At 40.7% G+C, this 12,617-nt stretch overlaps 1 protein-coding gene across 8 annotated transcripts in view; it reads right to left on the bottom strand.

The window, feature by feature from the left end:
- Positions 1–4,704: 4,704 nt before the first annotated feature.
- Positions 4,705–12,617, bottom strand: part of KCNQ5 (potassium voltage-gated channel subfamily Q member 5) — a 633,783-nt gene continuing 625,870 nt past the window's right edge. For all 8 annotated transcript variants that reach the window (XM_078369545.1, XM_035296121.3, XM_002746718.7 and 5 more), the window contains 2 exons: positions 10,913–11,039; positions 4,705–9,065 (listed from right to left, as the gene is read on the bottom strand). In XM_078369545.1, the coding sequence (XP_078225671.1) occupies positions 8,103–9,065; positions 10,913–11,039 (1,090 nt within the window). In that variant the 3' untranslated portion in view covers positions 4,705–8,102. The remainder of the gene's footprint in view (positions 9,066–10,912; positions 11,040–12,617) is intronic.

Genomic DNA, 12,617 nt, shown 5'->3' with positions numbered 1-12,617 from the left:
TGGGGAACACCCACAGTTAAGAAATGCCAAATGGCCTGGGCGTAGTGGCTCACGCCTATAATCCTAGCACTTCGGTAGCCTTATTGGGGTGGATCATGAAGTCAGGAGTTTAAGACCAGACTGACCAACATGAGGAAACCCCATCTCTATTAAAAATACAAAAATTATCTGGGTGTGGTGGCACACACCTGTAATCCTAGCTACTCAGGAGGCTTAGACAGGAGAATTGCTTGAACCTGGGAGGCAGAAGGTGCAGTGAACCAAGATCTCACCACTTTACTCCAGCCTGGGTGACAGAGCAAGACTCTGTCTCAAAAAAGAAAAAAAAGAAATGAGAAATAATAGGGGCTTGGAGAATTCTATAGATGACCAAGCCAGAGAGGAAGGACTATGGCAGTGTGAAATATGTACAGTATTTGGTCTTAGTCCTGTTTCCTGACATACAGCTCCTAAAACCTTTGGAATCTGCAAATTGGTGAGTGTCTTTAGTATGCTAATGAGATGACTGGTGGCTGGGAGCCCCTAGGTAGCTTCAGGATGGGGACTGGTCACAGGGAAGGTCAAAATGTGATTAGAGGGTTGGAACTTTTCAGCCCCACCTCCAACTCTGGGAAGGGGAGAGGGGCTGAGAGTTGAGCTAATCACCAATGGCCAATGATTAAATCAATCATGTCTATGTAATGAAGCTTTCATAAAACCATAAAAGGACTGAGTTTTTGGAGATCCTGGATACCTTAACCCCTGGAGGTTCCTGGAATGTGGCATGCCTGAGGAGGGCGTAGAAGCTCTGTACTCCTTCCCTCATAACCTTGCCCTATGCATGTCTTCATCCATAGCCTTTGAAATATTCTATTTATTTATTTATTTTTTTAGATGGAGTCTTGCTCTCTTGCCCAGGCTGGAGTACAATAATGTGATCTTGGCTGACCACAACCTCGGCCTCCCGAGTTCAAGTGATTCTCCTGCTTCAGCCTCTAGAGTAGCTGGAACTACAGGCAGGTGCCACCATGCCTGGGTAATTTTTGTATTTTTGGTAGAGACGGTTTTCACCTTGTTACTGGTCTCGATCTCCTGACCTCATGATCCGCCCACCTCAGCCTCCCAAAGTTCTAGGAGCACAGGTGTGAGCCACCATGTCTGGCCTTGAAATATTCTTTATAATAAACCAGTAAATGTGTTTCCCTGAGTTCTGCGAGCTGCTGTAGCAAATGAGTCCAATCCTAGGAGTGGGTTGTGGGAATCCTGATTTACACCTAGTTGGTCAGAAGCCCAGATAAGCAACCTGGGGCTTGTGATTGGCATCTCAAGTGGAGGGCAGTTTTGTGGGACTGAGCCATCAACTTGTGGGATCTAATGCTACCTCCAGGTAGATAATTCAGAATTGATTTTTTTTTTTTTTTTTGAGGTAGGGCCTGGCTCTGTAGCCCAGGCTGTAGTTCAGTGGCATGATCTCTGCTCACTGCAACCTCCATCTCCTGGGCTCAGGTGATTCTCTTGCCTCAGCTTCCCGAGAAGCTGTGACTATAGGAACCCACCACCACGTCTGGCTAATTTTTGTATTTTTAGTAGAGATGGGGTTTCACCATGTTGTCCAGGCTGATCTCGAATGCCTGAGATCAAGGGATCTGCCCATCTCCACCTTCCAAAGTTCTGGGATTACAGGTGTTAGTCACCAAACCCAGGCCAGAATTGAATTTAATTAGAAGGCACACAGCTGTGTCCATTGCAGAATTGATTGACTAGTTTATGGTGGCGGTAAAGGAAATTTATAGGAGGCCATTGATTTGGACTGAACTACTACTGCCAGGCCCAACAGACCAACCACAATGTAATCCCTTAAACTTGCACATCGCCAAGACAAAACTAAGATGTTTGACCTTTTGAAAAATCAAGAGAAATAGAGACAATAACTAACATAGTGAAACCTCGTCTCTATTAAAAACGCAAAAATTAGCCGAGCATGGTGGTGCATTCCTGTAATCCCAGCTACTCTGGAGGCTGAGGGAGGAGAATTGTTTGAACCTGAGAGGTAGAGGTTGCAGTGAGCCAAGATCTCGCCATGGCACCACAGCCTGGCTGACAGAGCAAGACTCTGTCTCAAAAAAAAAAAAAAACAAAAAAAAAAACCCAACAACAAGGAGTTCCCATCTTGGAGTGGTGTTTGTCTCCTCTCCCATCAAGCAAGTAGAGGGATTTCTGGTAGGGCTGGGCATTGCAGCATTGCCCAGAAGGCTGAGGAGTGTCCTCAGGTGAGGAGCATCAGTGCCAGCGATTCTGAAAAGCATCTACATGTTGGGGGTGTGCATGGCATGATGTCCTCATGGCTTCTGTGAGGGTGAGTGGCACCCTGAGTTGCAGCAAGGGAAGGGTATAAGTATCTAGTTACTTGAGGGCACAGGAATTGGAGAGGGATTGGTGAAGTGAATCACAGCAAAGCAGGCAAAGAAACAGAGAAGGAAGAAAAAGCAAGGAATAGAAAGAGATGAGTGTCACCAAAGATGAAAAAAAAAAAAGCAGCTGGGCATGGTGGCTCACGCCTGTAATCTTAGTGCTTTGGGAGGCTGAGGCGGGTGGGTCATCTGAGCTCAGGAGTTTGAGAACAGCCTGGGCAACATGTTGAAACCTGTCTCTACTAAAACACATAAAATTAGCCAGGCATGATGGTGGACACCTGTAATCCCAGCTACTTAGACACAGGAATTGCTTAAATCTGGGAGAGGGTGGTTGCAGTGAACTGAGATTACACCACTGCACTCCAGTCTGGGCAACAGAGAGAGACTCTGTTTTCAAAAACAAACAAATGAAACAAATTTAAAAAAAAAAGATAAAAAAAGCATACAGGTGAAAGTTCTAAAAGTAGGTGCAGGTGTTGTGACAGTGCATGGAAGTCCTGGAACTCCGAAATCTATCCTAGAGCACACTGCTTAAAATAGTTGCCAACATCATGACAAATGAAGTAAGTGATGTGACTAGACCAAGAGTACTATATCAGTGTACCTTTGACCTTCCTATTTGTTGGAACAGGAAAGCTTTGCCGTTCACCAGTTTGTGGTGCTGCAGTTTCCAGGGCAGTGCCTAAATCGACAGTTTGCACATAATGTGTCTGCTACATTTCTGCTTTGAAATGTAGTAAAAACTTCAGTAATTTGGAATTAGGTAGGCTCGAGGGAGAAGTCTTGTCTCAGTTAATGAAAATTTGTTTTATTTTTATTTTATTTTATGTATGTACGTATTTATTTTTTGAGACGGAGTCTCGCCCTGACGCCCAGGCTTGAGTGCAGTGGTGCGATCTCTGCCTTCCAGGTTCAAGCAATTTTCCTGTCTCAGCCTCTCGAGCAGCTGGGATTATAGGCATGCACCACACCATGCTCGGCTAATTTCTACTTTTAGTAGAGACGGGGTTTCACCGTATTGGTCAGGCTGGTCTCGAACTCCTGACCTCAGTTCATCCACCCACCCCAGGCCTCCCAAAGTGATGGGATTACAGGCGTGAGCCACCATGCCCTGCTACTCCTTGCCTTTAGGGCAAGCTAACTATTCGATTCTGAGTAGCTGGGACTACAGGTGCACGCCACCATGCCCCTATAATTTTTGTATTTTGGTAGAGACGGATGGGTTTTTACCATATTGGTCAGGCTGGTCTGGAACTCCTGACCTCAGGTGATCTACCCCGACCCCTGGCCTCACAAAGTGATGGGATTACAGGTGTGAGCCACTGTGCCTGGAACATTTTTAGATTTCTATTTTGTTTTCAAATCTCAGAGCTGTGTGAGAAAAAATTTAAGTTTTTTTAAAAGAAACAATTTTTACTTGTACCAGATTCTCGAAGTACTTGAACCTAGACTGATAAAAGTTGCCACTTCAAAATCTGGCAGCCCATTTTCATGAATGGTTAGGATAGCAGGACTGTTGTAAATATATTTTGCTTTAAGTGGTAGGAGTGGGATGTTCTGCTGAAACTTCCCAAAGATTTTTCCAAAAATCTTTGGAAGTGGTTTACATTTTTAAGTTGGTCAAGCAAGCATATTCCATACACAATTTTCTTTTCACTCATCTAGAAGTTGATAGAATAGGCACATACCTGTTTGCTCTCTTTAGATCCATAGTGGGAAGGCCCTTCCTCCCTCCAGGATAACACTCCCTAATTCTTCCACCTCTGTTGGGGCTTTGTTGCTTTGTATTCCAGAGTTCTAACATTCTGTATCTCCTTGAAAATAATTCCACTGGGATTAACCCTTGGCACTTAGTGCAAAATTGCTAGTGAAATAGAAAAAAAAAATGGGATTTTTTTTTAGTGAAGAAGAAAAAAAGGTCCTTTTGGAGCAGAAGCTCTTCCCTGGTAAGTTAGAGCTGGGTAGGTGCTTAAAATGGTAGTTCTCAGTAGCCAGAGGATGTACCATTTGGGCACCCACCTGGTCCTCATTTCTTAACGTTGTTTAGAAAATTCCTTTATTATAGTTAACACAAAACTCACGTGTGGTATCTGAGTTATAATCAATTTCAAATTAATATTTCTCACAAAAACCCTAGGAGTATATGCAAATCTCCCCCCTTCCCCAAATACTAAAGACTTCTTCAGTAACACTACAAAAACATCATTTTTATATTTCAGTCCAAAATCTGTATACAGTCAGTTTGGTTGACTTGGTCGGGTCAGTTCAGAACCAACTAGTTAGTTCCAGATAAAAATAGTCACACTAGCTGTTTATAGACATCTTTTTAATGTTTACTTTAAAACAAATAATCCCAGCATAGGAGAGCAAAATAAGTTACACTTTAATGGTAGCTTGAAATGGATATGGTATTCCTGATTTACTTGTTTTCAGAAAACAGACAAATGCATTGTCATACATGACTTTTAGAACTGCTCACTTAAATGCACATAATTATATTAGATTAACTTCTCTCACAAAAACACAACCATGTCATTTAAGGCAAAAATTATCAGCTTCAAGGGAGACAAGTTAATATTTATATTTCCTCAATCTGATTTAGTGAAATGATCCATTAATTTAGTTGCCCAGGTTTCATCATTCCTTATAGTTTTGCTTTGCAAATGGGCATTAGAATTGGTCACTTAGTGCCTGATTTCCTCCTCTCTATTAGACTTATTTTACTTGCAAATTAAGAATTTTCAGAATCAATAAATCAGTTGGAGGTGAGAAAGGCACCTTAGAACAGATCAGGACTTAAAAACTCAATAAAGTTATTGTAAAGAAAACTTGCAATCTACAAATATTAATTTAGTGGAACAGAAGGCAAACGTTTAGATCAGACATAGCAAAATTGTTTTAGTTAACTTCATACAAGGGATATTTGCAATTAAATATTAGCTTGATCAACCCTACATGTTGAAGAAGGCAGACACACTTGTACTGAGAAAGCATATGGCCACTCAGCGCTCAGCTAAATTGTGCTTCAAGATATCATTTAAGATTGACCAATGGAACTTTGCTTAGTGTAAATGGGAGATCCCTCTCATTTCCATAGAGAGTAACATGACAGACAGAACCTTATAGTTTCCATATAATACAACTATCTTTTAACATCCCCCAATTTTTGTGCTAGAGTAAGATAGACACAAAATGGTCATGGCTTCACTGTATAAAAGTTTTTCACAACATGGTTTATCACATTTTGCTATGATTAAGACCTCAGTGCTGTGTGTAGGTTTTGTTCTGAATCTTCGGTCTTTAGCAATGCTGGGTGAGCTGTACTGTGTTTGAGGCTTAGCAGGGAGGGGTCCCCAATACATTCAGAATTCCTGCTGCCAGTGGGGTTCAAGAATTATGTCCAAGAATCAGTGCTATCTGAAAGTTGCTGCCTCCCTCCTTTTCCTCTGTTAATACTGGGAGAGAGCCTGCCCAGTCATGGCAGGTGTCTGGCTTTAGGTCAGTGGAAAGTGTGTGTGTGTGTGTGTGTGTGTGTGTGTTTGTATGCAGTAATATTCTTGGGAGGGGGAATTACGACTTCAGTTGAGTGAAGATGAAAACTTGAATTTCATAATTTACTAACATTCTATATTTTTAAAATGAAAACAATTGCTTTAAAAGGTTGACGGAGTCTTAACTGGGGTGTAAAATTTTGCCTCTATCTTCTATGTGTCTCCAGCAGCCAAAAAGATTCTAAATGATTCCAAATATGTTAGAATCCAAGTGGGATGAGAAGATGGAGTTTTAAAAATGTCCATGTTTATCAAAAGGGACAAAGTTCTAAAAGGTTGAGAAGCACATTTTAGGTAAAGCGGAGAACTGGTTTCCTTGGGGATGGAGGCTGGTTAAGACGTGGTGAAGTTCAGAAGGAAAATACTGGCAGGGAATGAATAAGCAGTTAATGAAAAAGAAAAGTAGAGGAGAGTCAATGATGGAGAAGCCTGTTGGGGAGGGCTGGGAGGACTGGTGGAGTTCAGGGCCTCCTTCTTACTTTGAGCATCCACTGGATAACCCTGCTCTTTCTGCCTGGCTGCTGGAGAAGTATTTCTGGAGGCAGCATTAATGTCTGCCAAGGAAAAAACTTCCTTTCTTGAGTCCTCCTGTGGCTAGGGTTTAATTGAATTGAAATGCTATCTCTTGTGTCCTTTTCTTTTGAATGTCGTTACTTTGGCTGAAGTGCTGATGGCCTGGGATAACTAGACGGGTTTCTAACAAGCAGTCAGCAGCATTGCTTGCTGTCTGATAAATACATTTGTCATTTTGTTTCCCTTGGTCTTTTTGCTGCCGTGATACACTTAAGTGTTCTGATTTGCAGACCCTGCCAGTACTGTCTAGCTTCTAATGGTAAATGTTCACATCAGGAAACTGAACCAGTAATTTCAGATTTGGGACAACATTCTTGGGAAGAATAGAAAATTTTCACAACAGTATAAAAAGTAAAGGAAGTTTCGTTTTAGACTTTTTTATGTAAAATGTACACATAATAGCAAAAGACATTCAGGGCATATTAAAAAATAAATACCTTGCAAAAATTCTCTGCTTATATATAAGAATAAGGGAAGATTAGGTAGTTGAATTTCCTAAGAATACTCATTTAAAAAAAATCTAGTTCTTCTATTTTGGTTTGCTTCTCTCCCACTCACTACTCTTTGGGGGGGAAGTCATTTTCTTTTACTTTGCCAACTTCCTGGTGTTGTTTCTGGATTATTTTCAAGCCTCTCCTATCTGAGTCCCACTCAAATGTCCCATCCCCCAGGGTCCTACCTATATGTCAGCAAAATGAGAATAGCTTCTCACACTTGCCCTTTATGTGGGCAGTATCGCCAAGCCTGGGGTTGGCGCCACTGCAGAGAAAGCAGCCCAATCACAATGGTTGTTCTACTGATCAGTATTTCATATGCTTGTGTAGAAGTTGACCACTTAAAAAGTTGATTCTGCCATCAGGGAGTATGTTTTCTTAAAGTCAAATATGTCAGATAGTCTATTTGCCCCACTGGCCTTGAATTTCATTATTTGCACATTTTCTAATTGAAGAAGATTCTTGTCATAAAGAACAACATGAAAATGATGTGCAAAATTGCTTGCCACAGCGCTAAATCACCAAAAGCACACAAATTGACATTCAAATTACATTAATAATAAAATGACTGAATAGGAATGGGTTGGCAGATATATCTTGACATAAGCATCCATTTCTATTATTCCCCAATTCTGCTTTAGTTGCTACCTTATTAGCAGCGGTTGATAGCCATTGTGTTTAAATATACATTATGGCCTAATCTTGAAAATGTAGTTTGTATTTACTTACAAAGCAGAAATGCCTGAAATTTGTAGGTGTTTACTCCCATAATTTCAAAATACAGTGCCAAATCTTCTAAATGACCTAAACTTGACATATTCATACACCCCATAGCATTAGCTGTGTTTGGTTTCTCAGGCTTTTTAACTCAAGGTACATTACTAAATGAGTGGGTTAATGTCGATGCACCTTGGAATTTTAGCCATCCCTAAACATGCATTTTCATGCAATTAAAAGATAACGGGCTTATAAACTGCCTTTCATGTTCTTCCTGATTCTTGCAATTTCAACTTTTTAGAAGGGCTTTTGAAATAGTTCATGCAATGATATGTATGGCTAAAGGAATTGCTATGCCTGGAAAGAAAATGAACTTATTTCAGTTTGACATGAGGCAAGCTGAGGGCATCTGTACTTTCTCCAGCCTTACAAATGCTCTGAGATGATCGTGACCTTCCAGTCCTTAGAGAGTCTGATGCAAAGGCAGCTTCCCTGGCAGGCTGCTGTGCGGCATCAAAAGTGTCTGTCTCTGTCTCTTCGGGACCCACCTCTTCATCAGTTATAAACAATTTGGATTCCCTCCATTTGGGGTAAAAATCTTGGCTGCCTCTGGAGCCACTTGACTCACTCCCTGAAAGTTGTATATTCAGTTCCTCGGTCGACCTGATCAGGTTTTGCACAGACAAAGATTTGCCCAAGTCCTTCGGCACCATAGGGCAGACAGACAACAGAGTTTCTCCTCCCATGTCAAAGCTTTTCCTCACAGAACGGTCCTTGGTCAGATTTGACTGTGCAACCTGAACATTTTCCTTGGAGGCAACAAGGCAGGTGGTGATGTCAGAAATGCTTTCCTGTAAGCCTGCGGGGTTTGGGTGCAGAGTTTCTGGCCTGGGCAGATGCTTGATGGCTGGGAGAGGAGGTGGGATCTGTAAAGTTGTTGGGGCTGCTGGCTTGGGTGCCGGGTTTATTTGGTTTGCAATGGTGTTGGTGGCTGCCACTGCGGAGCCATCACTTTGACTCATTGGCACCTGTGTTGCTTGACTATGCATAGTAGGGCTAAGCGCGTAGAAAGTCTGGGCACTAAACTCATTTGGTGTCAGAATGAACTGCAGCCCTCTCGAGATGTTGGCACTAGTTGATCTGGATAAGCAGCCACTGTTTTGTCCAGAACCCGACAGATCTTTGCTATCCACGGGGCTTTGATAGTCAGATGTCTGTTCACATTCAAAAGGTGGGATCTGGAATGAAGCCAAAGCGAGGGCTGAGGCAGAGCCTTTCCGAAGGACCTGTTGATAGATGTCTAGTAGGCAGTCCAGCTTGGACTCTATGGACTGTACCTAGAAGTGAGGAAAATGGTTACACATGAGTATAATCTGTTATTAAGAATGGACTTCATTTCTAGAATTAAAAAATGAAGTCAAGGTGTGCCAACACCTTTAAAGAAATATTGAATATAAAGTGCAATATAGTCTGGACCCTTAGTGAATGTAGCATTTAGCAGTGATGGGGCCAGAGGAGGGACACTTTGGCTTCTATTTGGTCTTTGTTAGCCTCTCTCCCTCCCACTTCTTTAAATAGTGCTTCTCGAAAGTCATACAAGCACTATAAAAATGCAACTTTAAGACTTTCCAGCCAGGCATGGTGGCTCACGCCCATAATCCCAGCACTTTGGGAGGCTGAGGCAGGCGGATCACCTGAGGCTGAAGTTTTGAGACCAGCCTGACCAACATGGAGAAACCCTGTCTCTACTAAAAAATACAAAAAATTAGCCCAGCATGGTGGCTCATGCCTGTAATCCCAGATACTTGGGAGGCTGAGGTAGGAAAATTGCTTGAACCTGGGAGGTGGAGATTATGATGAGCTGAGATAGCACCACTGCACTTTAACCTGGGCAAAAAGAGCAAAACTCTGTCTCAAAAAAAAAAAAAAGACTTTTCATTCCAGGCTAGGCACAGTGGCTCACACCTGTAATCCCAGCACTTTGGGAAGCTGAGGCAGGAGAATCACTTGAACCAGGAGTTTGAGACCAGCAACATGGTGAGACACAGTCTCTAACAAAAATAATACAAAAATTAGCTGGGTGTGGTGGTGCGTGCCTGTAGTCCCAGCTCTTAGGAAGGCTGAGTTGGGAGGATTTACTAAACCCAGGTGGTAGAGGCTGCAGTGAGCCATGACTGTGCCAATGCACTCCAGCCTGGGTGACAGGTGACAGAGAAGTCCCTATCTGAAAAGAAAAAAAAAAAAAAAAAAAGACTTCCCATTCTCGTCAGATTCTCTTTCCTAAGTCTCCTCTATAAAGACATTCTGAAACTCTACAGAAATCTAGTAAGGAACTTACTCTATAATGAAATCAAGACCTTAAGTATCAATATAGGTGATTCTGAATTTAAAAATATAGGTACATTTAAAAAATGGCACAAAATGCTCAAGAATTAATATGTGAACTATTTTTGATTAAATTGGGGGAACCATTTGATTTCTGAAAAATTGTCTTTGTATGTGAAGATACAAAAGACTCAAGGTTAACAAACATTCAGTGTGTCACAGAATTATACAGTTTTGTTTTATTTTTTAAAAATGTGACCTGTCAAGTGCCGTGGCTCACACCTATAATCTCAGCACTTTGGGAGGCCGAGGCGGGCAGATCACTTGAGGTCAGGAGTTCGAGACCAGCCTGGCCAACATGGTGAAACCAGTCTATACTAAAAATACAAAAATTAGCTGGATGTGGTGGCACATGCCTGTAACCCCAGCTACTGGAGAGGCTGAGGCACAAGAACACTTGAACCTGGGCGGCGGAGGGTGCACTGAGCCGGAGCATGTCACTGCACTCCAGCCTAGGGCAATAGAGTGAGACTGTGTCTCAAAAAGAAAAAAACAAAACAACAACCAAAACACAAATGAAGAATAGATCTTTGTTATTTTTAAATCATTTTCAACTATTGGAAATCTATAGCTGTTTTCAATTAACTATTAATTGATAAGATGAAATTTTCTATTTCTTATATGGAAATTCAAAGTGTTTCAGAGAATATTGTCTACACACAAAGAAAATTTAATTTCCTTCACTCTTTTCTTGATTTCATTTATTTTAAAATAATCACTCTACTACATTCAATTGACTATAATGAATTTTGATTAAAAAATTCTGGCTAAAAAGTTACCCAGTGTAGTTGAGTTGTACCTGTTTTTCAACCTTGACCACCCGACCGAGCATACTGAGATCATCTGTGGTCTCATGTTCTGCTGTTATTTTCTCTCGGCTCTTCTTATCTGATGTAATTTGCCCTTTTCCAAGAATTTGATCAACACTGTCAGAGAAAGAGGAGATCTGGTTATGAGGTCTTACGACAGAATGAAGAGTTTCAGAAAAAAATAGTAAATACTATTTATGTGAGATGAAATAAAAATAAACTTGTTCCAGTTGATATGCTTATTTTGTTAACCTGAGATTACATATGAGATTAATTTTCTCATTATTCTGGTCCCAGATGAAATCACTTGTGGGTGGTCTTCTGGAAATAAAACTCTAGTAAACTACAAAGTAATGGTTTCTACCTCTGATCAGGCAGTTCCTGAATATAACCATTTCAATATATGACAAAAATCATAACTATAGTTATTTTGCATTAATAGAACAGATTATTCTATGAGCACTTATTGTACATATGTGAAAGATAAGCAGATAGGAAAGCTATGGTCTTTTTCTTTTGAAATTCAAGCTTTAGAAGATACATGAGCTAGAAACTCAAGATTGGTTGTATAAATTCTGTAGCAATTCAACTTTATAAAACTTGGGAGCCATAGACACGTCATGTCCATCTAGGCAGAGATTGTAACACGATCACAATCTCTGGTCATGTTACAGATGTTACAGAATGAATTAAAGCAATTTCCAAGAAGACTTGATCAGCCTAAATGAGAATCACTTTCTTCTTTTTTTGTATGTGTTTAGAATTGAATTATCAAGAGCCTTGACTCAACTTTCCAGCTTACTTTTTCTGCACAGAAACATGGGTAGTACTCACTTCCCGCCATGGCATCTAATCTGCTAAACTGAAAATTCTACCAGGTCTGGGTCATTATTTTATCAATCTCTGGATGTCCACAGGTCCTGGCACACATGATGGGCTCAATAATTATCTGCTGAATGAATTAATAAATTGTTTTTTCTATCACGATTGATGAACAGGTATTTTACTAAGGGCCCATCATATGCCTCACATTGGGCTAAACATGCTGTGAGCATATAAAAAAGGTTCAAGATTCAGTCCTTGCATTTTAGGCACTATACAATCACAAATGCTGGTAATTTGTGCTGATAATAAAGCAAGAGTCTTAAAAAAAACTGAATTGACTAAATATTTTGGCTTTGAGATATTACAATTAACCATATGTGGTTGGAATTAACATATAGAACTCATTTCTTTGAACCACTCAATAAGATGCTACTAGAAGGATAGTATATATCTAGAACCATACGGGACATGAATGAAGGAAAGAGCTCAGTCTTGGTCCAGAGCAAGGTGAACACAATTGCAACTAGGAAACAACACAAGGGCCAGGTCTCAACTTTGGCCCAGCACACCAAGATTCTGAGTGCTCTAGTGCTCTGCAGTAGACTCTACTACTGTATAAAGGTCAGAGAAAGGTCTGTCTTCATGGGCTAGATGATTGGATAAAACTTAATGAAGAAGAAATACGTTATTCCCAAAGGATGATTAGAGTTTAGGTAATAAATGGAATTTAGATAATGTAGCAGCAGCAGTAGCAGTAATAATTCAAACATTAGCAACAACCATTAATGTTTATTAGACACAGTGCCAGGCCTGCTATATGTTATGCATATTTACATGCATTAACTTATTCAATCCTCATAACGACCCTAT

Source organism: Callithrix jacchus, chromosome 4, assembly GCF_049354715.1.
Source record: "Callithrix jacchus isolate 240 chromosome 4, calJac240_pri, whole genome shotgun sequence".
Taxonomy (NCBI): Eukaryota; Metazoa; Chordata; class Mammalia; order Primates; family Cebidae; genus Callithrix; species Callithrix jacchus.
Note: the sequence above shows the minus strand (reverse complement) of the source record. Positions and strands in the feature narration are given on the sequence as shown.